At 36.8% G+C, this 17657-nt stretch overlaps 1 protein-coding gene and 1 long non-coding RNA gene across 5 annotated transcripts in view; one reads left to right on the plus strand and one right to left on the minus strand.

Annotated features, from left to right (window-relative positions):
• VCL (vinculin) overlaps positions 1-17657 on the minus strand; it is a 113715-nt gene that overhangs the window by 65975 nt on the left and 30083 nt on the right. For all 4 annotated transcript variants that reach the window (XM_032839745.1, XM_032839740.1, XM_032839756.1 and 1 more), the window contains exon 2: positions 8410-8480. In XM_032839745.1, coding sequence (XP_032695636.1) covers positions 8410-8480 — 71 coding nt within the window. The remainder of the gene's footprint in view (positions 1-8409; positions 8481-17657) is intronic.
• Positions 376-13675, plus strand: LOC116856403. The gene is made up of 2 exons (XR_004380577.1): positions 376-603; positions 13429-13675. It is a non-coding gene; the product is annotated as an uncharacterized LOC116856403 (long non-coding RNA).

A 17657-nucleotide genomic window follows, 5' to 3' on the forward strand; every position in this document is an offset into this window, starting at 1 on the left:
GGGAGTCTGCTTCCCCCCACCCCCCTGTGCCTGCCTCTCTGCCAACTTGTGATCTATGTCTGTCAAATGAATAAATAAAATCTTTAAAAAAAAAAAATGCCCATTATTTAAAAAAAAATTTTTTTTTTAATCTTGAGAATTTCTTGATTTGGGACTTGACCTAGATAGGAACAGTCAAGGTAATAATTAAGGGAATACTTGTGTCTAATTATTTATAGTGTTTCTGTTTGGTTTGGAGCAGCAAGGCAGACACAGCCAATGACCTCCATTCATCTACAAAATAAAGCGGTTGGAGTAAATAATCTCTAGGATTCCTTTTAACCTTAAAATGTTATGACTTTAACTTCTTTACAGCTTAAGAGTTGCAAGACACTGCAATACTTCACAAACTACATCAGTAATATTCCTTCTGTGGAAATACTTGGGAAAAGTATAAACTGTTATCGTCTATGAGTGGTATAAAATTAGCACTGCCTGAGAGAGAGAGGGATGGACCACATGACTTCGTGGAAGGTCAGATGGTGGAAAGAACATGGAATCAGAAGCCACGAGACCACCAACAGGAAGAGTGTCCTGCCACATAAGAAGCTGAGCTGACCATGGGTGTGTTAAAGTTGGTAAAACCTCAGTGTTTTACTGTAAATCAATTTATCAATACTTGAAGTTGTTGTTCTCAGAAGACAGAAATATGTAAATCCCTGGCTCAATAGTATGTACTTGATAAATGTGAGTTCCCTTGGTCCCTTGAGTTTCTTTCAATCATGTGATTTCAATTACTCTGTAGAAATAGAAACCAAAGGGTTACATGTTTAAAGTTTGATTTATTTCTTAATCAGAAAGTATACAAAGTAAACCAAGGATCAAATCTCTGCCAAAGTGTTTGGAACTCTTCTGCAAATTAATAATCCTGACTCAGAGTTCATTACTGAAAAGACTTAAATCATTTTTGTTTGAGAAACTCTGTGAAAAACAGGAGTACGCAATTATGTTTAATGTAGCAAGTTCAAAGGTGAACTATTTAAAGTTTGAGTGTTTGCTCTAGGTCAAAAATGCAGTAAGTCAGCCAGCAGATGTGAATAACTGTCTCACAGAACCTTGATTATCTATGTTAAGAGACAAAAATCTTCTCTTAAATACCAGTGGAAAGGATCACCAAAAAACTCAACTTAAAAAATAAAACATTAGAATCATACATGAGCCCCAGATAAGCAAAGTGCACTGAGTGGTATGATCAAAGAATTAATTCTAAAAAGAGATATTCTGGGCACTTTCACTGAGAAAAGTGGTTAAAAATATAAATTTCACCACAGATTATTCTGAGTGTTCAAGATCATAAGCAAAGGAAAAGCTAAATGTGAGGGCTGGTGATCTAAAAATATGACACCACTATTTTAGGTCTAAAGAGATCTAAATTAAGTGAAAGCATGTTTCAACCCTTTGCAAATTTCTTCATTGTAGAACACAAATATCAATCAAGGTAAAATTGTACAAATATTACTGTAATTGGGGTTACTAACAAAGTTTAAGAGTTAAAACAGGGCAATTTTCTAGGAAATATGATTAATGATAATCACACAGATTGTTAATAGTACATAAACCCTTTCACTTGGTATTTTAGGAACATTCTTTTATTCAATAGGCCTAGACATTACAGTATGTTTCAAAAATAATCCAAGCTGATGAATCAACTCAAGTTTTGATGATTTCAAGCAGACTGTTCAGAGCAACACTGAACAGAAAGTGGCAACCCTTTGCAGTTCTAAATCAAACTATCATTTGCCTGCCAATAGACAAAGCCACTGATGCCCTTTTCAAGGAGTTCATACAACAAGGACCACCTCACAAGTGACTCATTTTCATATATTCAGATACTGAACATCCTATCCTTGGATAGGATCCAAAAACTGCCTCCACATTCATTTCTGCCCCGCTGCAGAAATAAGAATGCAATTCCATTGTACACTACAACAGCAATTTTTTTAAGGCAAATAAAATAGTTTGCCATAAACATTTTCACCTATAAGGAATCCATCTGGAAGTAAATCCACACTGGCAGAAAATGAATCTGGTAGTTTCAAAGAGCTTACTCTCCTTCGCTAGCCCCTATTATCCATCCAGTATTTGGCTATGAATGGTGAAAAACCACTTTCAGCTTGTCATCTTACTGCTCAAGAACTCTAAAGCTTCTGGGACACCCGGGTGGCTCCGTTGGTTAAGCCAATGCCTTCGGCTCAGGTCGTGATCCCAGGGTCCTGGGATAGAGTCCCACATCGGGCTCCTTGATCAGCAGGGAGCCTGCTTGTCTCTCTGCCTCTGCCTGCAGCTCTGCCTGCTTGTGTGCTCACTCGCTCTCTCTCTCTCTCTCTGACAAATAAATAAATAAATAAGATCTTTATTTAAAAAAAAAAAAAAAAAAAAAAAAAACCTGGAACACTTCTCTGCTACACAATTCCAAATTCCTCTGCCTGGCTTCCAAGTGCCTATATCACCTGGCAGAACTTACCTTGGCTTAGTTTCTACCACTCCCAACGTGACCGTCCCTTTCCTCACAGGCCCTATGACTTGCTTCTGCAGTGCATTCCACCTGGAGTATTTTCCGTCTCCCCACATCTGTCTTTCCCAAATCCCGCTTCCCACATGCAACCTCTTTCTTCTATTCCTGCTTACAGTGATAGCACTTTCTCTACATTGCTATTTTATAGTGTAAGTCGGTCTGCATTACAGCTCTTATTTATTTATTTACTTACTTGAGAGAGAGAGTGTGCAAGTGGTAGGGTAGGGGCAGAGGGAAAGGGAGAGAGAAACCCAAGCAGACCCCACACTAAGCAGGAGCCAGACACCAGGCTCAGGTTCACCACCCGGCTCAGGTTCACCACCCTGAGATCAAACCTGAGCCGAAACCAAGAGTTAGACACTTAATGGGCTGTGCCACCCAGGTGCCCCTCCACATTACAGCTCTTCAATTTGAAACTTCTTTTTTTTAAACTTCTTTTTTTTTAAGATTTTATTTATTCTTTTTAAAGATTTTTTATTTATTTACTTGACAGAGAGAGAGATCACAAGTAGGCAGAGAGACAGGCAGAGAGAGAGAGGAGGAAGCAGGCTTCCCGCTGAGCAGAGAGCCCGATGCGGGGCTCGATCCCAGGACCCTGAGATCATGACCTGAGCCGAAGGCAGAGGCTTAACCCACTGAGCCACCCAGGCGCCCCAAGATTTTATTTTTAAAAAGCAATCTCTATACCCAACATGGGGCTGGAACTCACAACCCTGAGATCATGAGTTGCATGCTCTACCAACTGAGCCAGCCAGGCACCCCCTTCTTAAAGCACCTTAAAAGAATTTCTCTGCAACAGAAATTTGTTCCTCCATGATACACAGAAGAATAAAACCACATGGGAGCACCTGGGTGGTTCAGTTCATTAAGCATCTGCCTTCGGCTCAGGTCATGATCCTAGGGTTCTGGAATCAACCCCAAGTCAGGCTGCCTGCTCAGGGAGAGTCTGCTTCTGCCTCTCCCTCTGCCTGCCAATCTCCTTGCTTGTGCTCTCAATCCTCTCTCTCTCTGTCAAATAAATAAATAAAATCTTAAAAGAAAAAAAAAGAATAAACCCTTATGTATGACATTCCCCCACATGTGTACCTGGAATTACGCACAATTTCCAGCCATAACAGCTATAATTTCACTAATATCTTTCTTATTAAAAAAAAGCATAATATAAAGCAAGTGAATATATTATAGTTCAATAAAAATTAAAAGAAAAAAAACCAATTACCTAGTAAACAGGGATGAGAAGGATGTTTTTATACATGTGACTCTGAATATACTCTATTTATTTAAAAAAAATAAAACATTTGCAAATTTTGACATTTTATTATTGCTAACAAATAACAATACATCTTACAAGTGATCACTCAAAATACACTGGTAAGAACTACCATCTATGTAGCATGTGGTGTGCTAGATATAATAGAAGGTAATCAATAAATACTTAACCAATTAGTACATCTAGCTCATTAATCAATTACACATAAATATTGCTGCTGCCTGATAATGATGATGATTGACAATGATGCAAAATACTCTTCTGCTAACAGTCTCTAAAGGAACAAATGACTTTGTACAGGGAAAATCTAACCAATATTATGCAAATCTAACCAGTATTATAACAGTACAGCATGACTGTTACACTCCTCAAGTTTATGAAGATTGAGACAGTTTCTTTAGCAATCATCACGCAACCCTACACCTCCTGTGCAACAGTGTGGCTATTATTACAATCTTGGGTAAAATTAGTAAATTGTCAATGCTATCTGCTAGGGCAGTTAGAGATCGGATAACTTTTGCTCCACCCAAAAGAAAGCCTTTCTGTAAGAGTGCAAATTTTGCTCTATATTATAATGTTCTCACTTTTACAATAAGCACTAGAAGGCCCTCATTGAAACTTATAACTCAGATGTATAATTTTTAACTGATATTAAACCTATTCTCCAACATATCCACACGACCTTAACTGCCAGTCTCTCAAATAGACCATGATGTGATTTTGACAACCCCCCAATCCTAAAAATGTCAAAAATCCTGAAAAATAGATCTTTCCCTAAAAAACCTCTAAATGTATTATCAGATTGCTTAGGTATAAATCTACCTACAGGCCAGGAGTCTTCTGTTTTCTCTAGTCCTGACATTCTAACATTCTAGGAGCAGAAATTAATCTAAGAATAAATTTTTAAAACATCTTTTAGTCTTTAGCATTGCCTAAGCAGACACTATTTAGAAGTCTTTGTAAAAGTGGATGACAGAGGAAGCTCTGTCATGCCCTGGAAACCTCCAAACATCAACCAAACAGCCCAAAAGAATGTCCTACTCAACAGTTCCAAAGATGTCATTAACTGCTTCCATCTGTTTCCCCTCTATTCCCCTCCCCCTTCAAGCCAAGGCATCTACTAAAGTTATTTTCTGCTACATTTTGCATTCTAAAGAAAAGCAACAAAAGCATGAAGAGCCATAATATTTTAAATTATGGAATATTTGCCCCCCAAATCTGTTTGACAACCATAGCCATTTTATTTATACTCTATCCTATTTCCAAGTAACATATTAAGTTATGTACTTTTTAAACAGTGCTCAGTAAATTTTTCAATTGATCGTAACATAGTGTTTTTCCTTGATTCCCCACAGAGACCAGGATTTTTCCCCCATGGTGGAATAAAGGTTAAAACCTCTGAAGGGTTTCATCTATTGATGATCCCTATCTAAATCAGCTGTTTAAAATTGCATAATTTTATTATGCATAATTAAAACTGCATAATTATGACTTTCTAATTCTGTCATTAATTCCACATTTGTTGGTTAGAATTCCCCTCATCAACTAGGGTTATTAGGCTACTCTGAGATAGTCTGTACAGGGGGCAAGATAGTTACAATATTGGAGGAAGGGAGAGGACAACTTTTGACATCTATTCCCTTAGCAACTTCCAAATATACAGTACAGTACTGTTAACTATAGTTACTATGCTGTACATTATATCCCCAGAACTTATTTATCTTATAACTGAACTCTGTACCTTTCAACCACCTTCTTTCACTTCCCTCCATTACTGTGTGTGTGTCTACACACACACACACACACACACACACACACACACACCCCATATTTTCTTTATCCATTCATTCTGATGGACATTCAGGTTGTTTCTATGTCTTGGCTATTATAAGAAATGTTGCAATGAACATGGGAGTGCAGATTATCTTTTTGATATAGTGGTTTTGTTTCCTTTGGATGAATATACAGAAATAGAATTGCCAGATTATACGGTAGTTCAATTTTTAATTTTTTGAAGAACCTCTGGAAAGGCAAGATAAATGCTTTTTTTTTCCTCTAAATTACCAATTACCAATAAATAAATAAATAATTACCAGGGTAGGAGATTGGTGTCCTGGTTACCAAGGGCAATCAATGAAGTTTTATTTTGCTTTAAAGTTACCTACTTTTGGGGCGCCTGGGTGGCTCAGTGGGTTAAAGCCTCTGCCTTTGGCTCAGGTCATGATCCCGGGATCCTGGGATCAAGCTCCGCATTGGGCTCTCTGCTCAGCAGGGAGCCTGCTTCCTCCTCTCTCTGCCTGCCTCTCTGCCTACTTGTGATCTCTCTCTCTCTCGCTCTCTGTCAAATAAATAAATAAAAATATTTTTAAAAATAAATAAATAAATAAAGTTACCTACTTTTTTGAAAATATTATCACAACTAAGACACAATCCTTAATTTTTTTTTTTTTAAGTCCCCAAGGAAGCCTGTGAGAGCACATAGCATACTTCAGGGATGTATCTCTGGGAATGAGCAGAAATGAGTTTCCTAAAGAAATTCTTTACCAAATGATATTCATAGACTTAAATGATAGGGCTGAAAGGAACTTTCTAAGGGGTTATATAGTTCAAATATCCACCTGATGTTGAAACCCTCTGTACATTATCTGCCCACACCGTGTACCTTCCAAGGGGCTGAGGGGAAAACAGGTACAAGTTAGACCTGTGTTTCTAACATAACATAAATATACGTTTAACTACAGTGTTTATTGACAGCATAGGACTGATCTTAATATTACCACGCTGATGAAATGGCATGTAAACAAAGTAGGCTCATATTGGTTAGAACTGGAAGAAGCCTTGGGGGTTAATGAGTCCAATGAAGGCAAGTCAGACAAGTCAGACAAAACAGGCTCTACAAAAAAAAAAAAAAAAACAGATGCTCTGGCCCCTTACTTCCTGACACATGAATATTTTGCAGAATTAACAGAAATACCGTTATGTAGAAGCACCCACTCAAGTAAGTTAGAAATAAGAAGACATCAATATGGGTGAAATTTTGCATCTGTTCAAAGAAAACAGAACATAAGGAGGATAAAAATAAAAGAATACTTCTCACGTTATTTAAAATTGTGATATGTAACATACATACTGAAAATTGTATAAAACATATGTATAATACAAAGAATAAAACAACCACCTATATAATTCAACACTTATATCAAGAAATACATTACCATTTTATTTATTTGTTTTTACCTTATTACCATTTTAGAAGCCCCTGTGTGCCCCTCCCCAAGAATAACCCTCTTCCTTCTTCCCAGAAATACTACTATCCTGACTTCTGCAAGCATTATTTTCTTATCTTTATCCTTTTATCACATAAATAGGCATTCCTAAACAACACAGTTTATTTCTACATGTTTTTGCACTTTAAATAAATGGGACCTACCTACATATCTACCATTCATTTCTCTTAATTATTTTTGAGATTCATTCATTTTTTAATTAAATTTAATTGAAATTCATAACATAAAATTAACCATTTTCAATCCTTTTCATTACTGATTAGTATTCTAATTTATAACTATACCATAATTATTTTCTTCCATTCTACTATAAATAGATCAGAGGGTCATCATGAGCAATGTTGATACCAATATTTTCATATTTAGGTCCTAGTGTACATGAGCATAAGTTTCTCTAAGAATTGCCTATCTTCTAATTTACTAACACCAAACTGTTTTCCAAAGAGGCTGCACCACTTTACATTCCCAATCGGAGTGTATGAGAGTTCCATTGTTCCACATCATTATCAACAACAAATTATCAGACTTCTTAATTTAGAGGTCCTAACAGAATAATTCGCATGGCTCTGATGACTAATGAGATAAAGCACCTGTTCATCTTTTTTTGGCCATTTGGGTTTCCTCTCTTTTGAGGTACCTATTCAAATCCTTTGCCTTTCCTTTTTGTAACTGAATAGACTTACCTTACTCTTGACTTGTAGAGGTCCTACTTTTTGGGTTTTTTTGCTTTATGCATCAGCCTTTACTTTTACATAGTACTTGACTGCCACAGAACAAAGCCATTGATCAAAGACAACATAATCAAGAACTTAACAAAGTTTTAACTAGTCAAAAGTTAGCATCTCTGCTTTTACTTAGGATAGGCCAAAACACCTGCAAATTGTTTGTAGGAGTTTGGGTGATATGTAAATATTACTTAAATTTAAAATGCCACTGAAATACATTGCAACTAATTTTTTGAACTTTGTATCTATTGTTATTTCCTTATCTTCAAGCGAAGGTGTTCAGCATATTACCCAGATTCATGCCTGCTAAGGTCAGAATGTTTCTAAATCCTTCCCATTCTAGACAATGAAATTCAGAAGTCATAGTTTTATTAAAAATTATTATGTCAAAAATGCTTAACAGCAATGAATACAATCAACAGTAGGAAACCAGAGTGTTAAAAGATCAAAAGTCAAATTTCAATTGTAAATACTTAAAAAAAAAAAAAAAAGCTATTCCTGGAATCAGTTAATTTTCTTTTCTAACAAGAGGATTATTCTGCTTAGCAAGAGAAGAATGTTTTAATTACTCACTTAATAAATGCTGGTGGCATATCTCTCTTCAAAATTTGATCCTCAGTGGTTTGAACAGTCTCTTTTCCAACCTACAGGAGAAAAAAGATTCACAATTCAATAATAAATTCTCAGACTTCTAATGACTATTACTTCAACATATTTGAAATATATACTTTACATATAATCTATCCTTGAAGTTTCTGGATTCAAAAAAAATTTCTAGATTTTTGAAATTATCAAGACTGTTCCCAGATATGCTTCCACAATACGCCTGGACAACAATATGGAGTACAAACATAACGTATTACCCCTTTTTCAGAACCATTCATTTGAAGGCATCCCTGAGCACAGTAAAAAAAAAAAGAGAGAGAAAAATGCATTACTGAGATTTATGTGTATATGTTTAATTGACAAACTGCTATCTCTCTCTCTTTTTTTTTTTTTTAAGATTTTATTTTTGACAGAGAGAGAGATCACAAGGAGGCAGAGAGGAGACAGAGAGAGAGAGGGGGAAGCAGGCTCTCTGCTGAGCAAGGAGCCCGATGTGGGGCTCGATCCCAAGACCCTGAGATCATGACCTGAGCCGAAGGCAGAGGCTTAACCCACTGAGCCACCCAGGCGCCCCTCTCTTTTTTTTTTTTTTAAATAATCTCTACACCCAAGTGGGGCTCAAACTCACAACCCCAAGATCAAGAGTCATATGCTCTACTGACTGAGCCAGCCAGGTACCCCATATCTCTAAAACAATGCATGAAGTACATGAATCAAGCAAGGTAATAAGTAGGCCAAAATGTCTATACAGAAAAAAACAGATGTTACTGGAACTGAAGAAATATGAAGAAATTATGATGTTGAAACTAGAAACCAAATATACAAAAATACACAACTTCACCAGTCATCTAATAAATTCAAACTAAAACAACATGATTTTCCCCCTAATTATAGAACAACTATAAAAAAATAATATATAATGCTGAATTCTATAATGGAATAGTTTTATACCTTTCTGGTAGAATTATAAACTGGCATACTCTCTTTGGAAAAGCATTTGCTGGTATGAATTAAGAAATACAAAAAATGTCTAGGAATTCCCCTATAAGCAATAATACCAAATGTGGTAATAACAATATTTACAAAAATATTCATGATCATGTTAATTATAAAAGCTGAAATGTTTTTAAACAACTAATCCAACAATGAAGAACAGTTAAGCAAATTAAGATCTATCTTTAGGTAGTATACTATAGGGCTATTAAAACAATGATTATAAAGACTCAACACTACAGGAAGATGTTTATGACATTTTATTTCATTTAAAAGTTATAAAAATAATAAATACAGAATGATTAAAACAAACCGAAAAAATCTATATGCACAAAGTAAAACACTGAAAAAATACAAAACAAAATGTTAACAGTGGTTATAATGATGCTTAGGAAATTCTGTACCTGTATATCCTATATTCTAATTTTCTGAAATGAGAAGATACAATTTTTATAATTTAAAAAGTAATATTAAAACGTTACTTTAGGTTATTTAGATGTAATTATTTTCCATCTAATAGCTGTAGTAATTATGTCATTTCATATAAATCTTCCAAACAGTAATAGCTAAAAATATAAAAATATATCAAAATACTAAAAGTCACACTACCCAGATTTTGTTTATGTGCGGATACACTTATTATACCACAAATAGTACATATACTCACTTTCTTCAAGATTATTCCTATGTAGGGCTTGGATGTCAATTTTTCTTTCACTACAGTTATATCATATATCACAAACTACTCTTAAAAGAGGTTATACTTGAATATAGAGAACGAGGAAATTCACTCATTTTATCAATATAAAGCTAGGTAAAAGTGCTAAATCACAAGTATAAACCATAGTATAATGCAGAAATCTGTGAAAATTTTTAAAATCTGGAATGGAAAGTATCTCCATCCTATTATTTAACCATTTAACTTTCGATTGAGTTTAAAGAAGAAAAATGAGTAAGAAAAATCCCTAAGTGCACAGTAAATTAGCTAAAGAAAAATAATACAATAAACTATTCTCCTGGAATACAAGTCATACATAAGTTAATGAATACAAGTTTTTTTTCTCTCAAGTTAAAAGCTCAGAAAAAAGCAAAACACATATACCACTGTGTAATAGCCAGTACTTTTGTAGACAATAGGCTGTCTGTATCATAATAAAACCCTTTCAAATCAGCAGCTGGTTCTCTAGAGTTTCTCAGATCAAAACATGACAGAATATTTCCAGATGTATTGTTCACTATATTTTGCAACTAAAATCAACCATTCAAAAAGCTGTGAGCCATGATCTCCCAAAGTAAAAAATGAAGTTCAGCAAAAAAGTCACTGGTTCATACTAAGTATAAAGGGCCTAAAAGGACATTCACATTTAGACACATGGAGATTTCTTTTATTTGACACACACATAGAGAGAACAAGGGAGGAAGAGGAGTGAGTTCCTCTTATGTCTCCTTTAAGAAGCATTCAGTTATTCAGCATTATTAAACATCAACTGAGTACAATTATGTAAGCCAGGCACTGTTGTACCACTGTTCTAGGTATAGCAGGGAGTAAAAATAAGTCTCCTGCCCTCATGGAACTTAAATTCCAGTAGTAGCTAGAGAGTACTCAAGTAAATAAATAAACCAACAAAATCATCCCAGATAAGGGCAATGCCATAGAGAGTAGGGGGTAGGAGTAGAGGGAGCCTACTTCAGAAAAAGTAAAGAAGGTACCTCTCTGAGGAAGTAACACTGGAGTTGAGGCCCTGAAGCTGAGACAAAACCATTCATGCCAGAGGTGGGAAAGAACAAGGGAGAAACAAGAAAATGACCCTAGGGCAGGACAGTCCGAGTATATTCAAGGATGTGGAAGGAGGCCAGAGTGGCTAAAGCTCAGTGAGGAGAGGTGTGGGGACAGGGTTGGATAAGAAGGCAAGTACCAGATCACAAAGAGCCCTTTAAGTCAGGTTAAGATCTGTGGAATCTTTTCTAAACACAGTAAGAAGCAGGAGTACTAAACAGGAGATTGACATGATCTGACTTTCTTTTTAAAAAGTCATTTTGCCTGTTATGTGGCAAAGGGATCTTAGTGGGCAAGGGGAGGCATGGTGACCAGTTAGGAGGCTACTGCAGTCATCCAGGGAAGAGAGGGCAGTGCCTTCAAACAAGACATGAAAGTGGAAATGGAGATTTCTTTCTTTTGGAGGAAGAAGTAATAAGACGTGCACTTAGACTGGGAGGTACAGTGGAAGGGGAGTAGGCTGAGGGGGAAAAAAATCAGGAATGACTTCTAGATCAATTAAGTGAAAGGTTTTTGAAAGCGCAATGCTAGAAGACTGATAGATGGCTACAATTTATCATCAAAAAATAAAACAATCATGAGTAAACCCAAAAAAACCCATTAAAACATTTTTGCAAATAGCCAATATTCTGACCCCAGGGGAGGTAATTACTAAAGAATATTTAATTATTTTATGTCTCTATTTTTAAGGGTAGGGGTAGGTCGGGAAAGAAAAATATATACTAAAATTTTACCCAGAGGCGGGCACCTGGGTGGATCAGTCAGTTATGCATCTGCCTTGGGCTCAGGTCATGATTTCAGGCTCCTGGAACTGAGCTCCAAGTAGGACTCCCTGCTCACCAGGGAGTGCTGCTTGTCCCTCCCCCTTTTCTTGAATAAATAAATATAATCTTTTTTTAAAATGTTCAAGGCCACTTATCCAGAAGCTATTTTTAAGTATTTAAGTGACAGACACTAAATTTGATTCACTGTTCTAAGCTGCATTCATATTGTGGTGATATCCACAATCACTCCAATCTTCAGACACTCAGTCCAGAATTAAGTTAGGTACAATGAATACATGATCCCATTTTTAAGGCACAACACATAAAGCATGACTATGTAGAATGAATGCCATTTCCCTTGAGGAATTGATTTTTAGCAATGCTGTCCAATGCAAACTTTAAGACAGAAATGTTCTATTTAATTTATCTTACCCAATACAGTAACCATTAGCCACAGGTGGCTATTGAGCATTTGAAATATGGCTAGTGCACCTGAAGAATGAAGTTATTACTTTTAATTCAATTTTAATTAATTTTAATTTTTATAATTAAGATTTTTTTTTCTCATAGCATTTTAGATTCATAACAAAATTGAGGGGAAACTGCAGAGATTTCCCAAACATTCCCTGCTCCATACAATAACAGCCTCCCCCATGAACATCCCTGCCAGAGAAGTACATTTGTTACTAGCAATAAACCTACCACTGACTACATCATAATCACCCAAAATGCATAGTTTACATGACAGTCCATTTGGTATGGTACATTCTATGGGTCTGACAAATCCACAATAACACGTATCCATCATTATGGTATCCAAAAAGAACCATGCCAATAATCCCTGTGGTCTGGCTATTCCTGCCTCCCAGCCCCCAGATCCCTAGCAACCACTGATTTTTTCACTGTCTCCACACTTTCGCCTTTCCCAGAATGTCATATAGTCAGAACATCCAGTATGTGTAACTTACAGATCAGCTTCTTTCAATTAATTGTAATTTAAATTGCCACATGTGGCCAGTAGCTACTATATTGCACAAGTTAGGTCTGTGGGACTTTCACTGTCTCCTAAAACTGGCCTTCCTGCCTCCAGACTTCCTTCTTCTAATTCACTATTCACACAGCTTCTAGATGAACTTTCATTTCTACCTTTGCTAATGTGTTCTCTTCACAGAAGAAAGGAGCTGGGCCTGGAAAGGCAGAGGTTGCCAGATGGAGAAGAGAAGGATCAGACAGCCTAAGCAGAAAGGAGAAAACAAGCAAAGGCTCAGATGTGTTTGAGCACATGGTTGACTAGACAGGAAAAACAGGCTGGTTGCACCTCAGCAAAAGAAATGAGGCTAGAAAGAAAAGCTCCAGTCACCCTGGGAAGGGCTTTGTATACCAAGCAAAGGCAGAGAGGATTATGTAACTTAACCTGCCTATTTATTCAAAGGTTGTCATCCTCTCTTCTAGATCTTTCCAAGTCAGTGTTCTATCACTAAAGGATCAACTCAAGAAATTCCAAAGAAGCCAGTTCCTGAAGATATGCAGGACCAGAAAGACATCTTCTGTTTGTGATCAACTGGCAAAGTCTGTCTAGGCAAGCCAAGACAAAACTGGACATTTTTAAGCCATCACCAGGAAATGACAGGAAATGCACTTTTCTCCTCCTTCCCCACACTATCTAAACAGAAATAGTTTTTTCAGCACCCCTTTTTTTTTTTTTTTTCAAATAAAAAGAGCAGAACAATTGGGGATTAATTCACAAAATGCTCTTTGTTAACTAGCAGGAATCTTCACGGCTTGCAGAAAAACATATTCCTGGAGTTCAGCCTTAAATGCGAAGCGTATGATTCATATTACAGGCTAAACTTTGCAAACAAGCAGGTCAGTAATAATTTTTTTTAAGATTTTATGTATTTATTTTAAAGACAGAGAGACAGAACATAAGCAGGGGGAAGAGCAGAGGGAGAGGGACCAAGCAGACTCTGCGCTGAGCACAGAGCCTGACCCGGGGCTCAACCCCATGACCTGAGATCACAGCCCTGAGATCATGACCCTGAGAACTGAAATCAAGAGTCCCATGCCTAACCAACTAAACCATCCAGACTCCCCTGGTAAGGAATAATCTTAACAAATGCTTCTCAAACCTGTACTGCACCAGTCACCCATACACTTGACTAGTGCAAGACATATGTTTTTGTTACACACATGTTAAGAACACATTTGGTGATTTGGTTTCCAGTTCCAGCTTGGCTAATAATGGTAATGTGACCTCAAATAAATCATATAATTACTCACATATGTCTTCTAAGCTATGTGATCTCTTTAGGTATCTCCTTATTTGTCTACTATAGGTTGGCCAAACTCCCTTTTAACTCTGACAAAGGAAATTTACCTTCATCTTTTCTACCTTAAGTCCTCATTAAGACCTCAAATTCTTTTTAGGAACAAAGCAAGGTATGGAACGATTAACAAATGCAAAATGTAAAGGCTCTCACTGCCTATATATTTTATCTATACACTTTATGATTGTGAGTTAAAGGAGATGCCTGATTTTTCTAACCTTAAATCTTATTATAAAGACCCACAGTTAAAGGGTTAAAAAAAAAAAGGCAAAGAAAAGAATGACAAATAGTCTTAGTTATAGTTTAAGTTCTCAGCAGGTTTTCCAGATCAGCATTTAAAAACAACCCTTTCGAAGTAATCTAACTTTACAATAAATACATTTTATTACTTCCAAGCTTTATTCCATTGCTGAAATTAAGATTTGTTGGTTCTATTCACTGCTAAAACTATTTCTCTTTTATTTTTTTTCTTCAGAGAATTGCCTCTAACTCTTGAGGCCCAATTCCGCTCAATTCAATCAACAGGCTGTTGAGTGCCAACTATGTGTCCCGCTAGGTGGTGGGAAGAGAATGAGATAAGAAATAAAGCATCCTTAGACAGATAAACTGAAATAATGGTAGTGAATGAGTAAGAGGCCTAGGGGCAATTTTTATGGGGCTTGGCAGGAAGCCCTGTTTCTTTTGAAGAGCTCTTACTTTATTCAGTAGTTAATTTAAATATCTTTTGTTCAATATGTGACTTTAGTTCAAAATTCCTTGTGAGAGGCCTTTTGTCTTCTACTGTTGTTATTATTACTCCTTTTATCACAATCTTCTCAATTTAGTTCAGTAATGTAGAGAGATTTGGTTTCTTTCCAGCAAAAAGAAAAAAAAAAAAGAGCTTGGCTGGTTCAAGTCATTACCCAGACTAAAAAAAATATGTTAATGCAGATGTCGCCCTTAGCTAAACTAAGAAAACAGGAAGACAAAACACATCAGGGAGGACTGGGGTTACAGATTTCTAAGTGTATAGAACAGAGAACATCTATAAAACATCACATTTAAAGGAAGCAGGGAGATGGTAATCAACACAAGTTTCTAATGTATTTGGACAAGAAGATGCGAATGATGAAAATGTAAGCCTAATGTACAGTTAAAGTTATAGTAGGCCAACTATGGAGCTAAATGATGGAAACCAACTGATTGGGACCTGACAAGGGAATGTGCATCCTTCTGCCTATACTTGTTTGGTAGGGCGCCTGGGTGGCTCAGTGGGTTAAGCCTCTGCCTTCAGCTCACTCAGGTCATGATCTCAGGGTCCCAGGATCAAGCCCCGAGAATCAGGCTCCCTGCTGAGCAGAGAGCCTGTTTCCCCCCCTCTCTCTCTACCTGCCTCTCTGCCTACTTATGATCTCTGTCTGTCAAATAAATAAATAAAATCTTAAAAATAAAAAAGTCTTATACTTAGTTTGGTTAAAATCACTGTTTCTACAGTGTAAGCATTTAGGCTGATCAATCCATTATACTGAATGGCTATTACAATACACAGTTGTGTCCAGTACCACATCTGGGTAATACAAGGACAATGATAACATACGTGCCCACCATCAGCAACATTTTTGGTCGTTTTCCTGCAGTGGGGATGGACTTGGGATTCATCCACTCCCACGGTACCTTTTGCATCATTCATAGATGATATACTAGAGTTGGGTATTTAAAAAGCTGTATATCCAGAAAAACTAGGACTCTCTAAACTACTCTGGTTTCCAACTCACTCACTTACTCAAGAACTTACTGAGTACTTCCTATGTGGCAGGAACAACACTGTGTACAACACTGTGTGTGACGGCAATACAAAAATAAATGAGACTCAGTCCTTGCCTTTCACAGACAGACAAGACAAATGCTTAAACAAATCATTGTAACGCAGTGTAATGTGTCCTCTAATAGAGTTACATCCAAGCTTCAGCTCTGTGTCAGTGAGGCAGAAGAGGTTTCACAGAGGAAAAGAAACTCTAGAAAGACAGGTAAGAGTTCTCCAAGAGTTACAGGATTTGGGGAAGAAAGGATAGCTTCCCAGTATGGCCAGTTCGGGGAACACAGATCCACAGGGAGGAAGTATAGAGAGGATGAGAAGTTGGAGAGGCAGTAAGGGACGTTAGGGAGGGCCAACAAGGATTTAGGCTTTATTCTGTAAGCAGTGGGAAATTATTTAATAGTTCTAAGCAAAAGACATTATTAGGTTTCCATCTCAATAAGAGAAATACAGCAGCAAAAATGAACCAAATATTTAAAAAAACTACAATGACAAGTTGATGCATTAGTTCATTTATTTGATCAAATATTTATATAACATACAATGTCCTGGTATTACAGACAGTAGTGAAGAAAAGACATGTGGCCCCTGACCTCGCAGAGCTTAGAGTCTTCGTGAAAGATAAACTACAAATGAGCTAGGGTACAGATGGATATGAGGGCAGACTTAAGAGGTGCACCTACATGACACTCCAGGTGGAGAGTAAGGGAGAAATTTAGAATGACTCCCAGCCTCCTGACTCAAATAGACTTGGGAGTAGAGATAATATAGGAAGAGCAAACCATATCTGAGAGGAAAACTCATTAGGACCCATGGGGTATTTAGATGGAGATAAGCAAATGTTCCATAAGCAACTGAAGAGATGGTTCCTCCATTGACTAGCCTGGGCTGAAGAAACAGACTGCAGCTGGTGGAAGAGTAAGTTGGTGAAAAGAGCTGAGAAGGAAATGTCTGAGAGCCATGTGCAAGGAATGGCAGAACAATGCCATGAAAGCCAAAAGAATCGAGTTTCAAGGATGTGAGAGACAAGTCATTAGTGGCAACTGCCAGAGTTAATGGTTTCTAGTATAATCAGAGAGTTGTGCAACCATCACCACAATCAATTTTTGAACATTTTCATCACCCCATCAAGAAACCCATTAGAAGTCACTCCTTTCATTTATCCCCAACCCTTCTCCAACCCCATCTAGCTGTAGGCAATCAGTAATTTACTTTCTGTCTCTACAGATTTGCCTATCTTTGATACAAATGAAATCACACAATATATGACCTTTAGTGACTGGGTTCTTTCTTGTTGGAGTATGTATCAGTACTTCACTGCTTTTTATTGACAAATAATTGCTTTTTATTAACAAATGTGGCTATACCATGTTTTGCTTATCATTCATCAATTGGTGGACATGTGGATGATTTCCACTTTTTGGCTCTTATGAATAAAGCTGCTATGAACATTAGTGTACATGTTTTTTTTGTGGATGTTTTCATTTCTCTTGGATATATATCTAGGGAGAGAACTGCTGGCTCACATGGTAACTCTATGTTTAAACACTTGAGGAATT

The sequence above is a fragment of the Lontra canadensis genome, unplaced genomic scaffold (assembly GCF_010015895.1).
Source record: "Lontra canadensis isolate GAN:19392208 unplaced genomic scaffold, GSC_riverotter_1.0 scaffold3, whole genome shotgun sequence".
NCBI lineage: Eukaryota > Metazoa > Chordata > Mammalia > Carnivora > Mustelidae > Lontra > Lontra canadensis.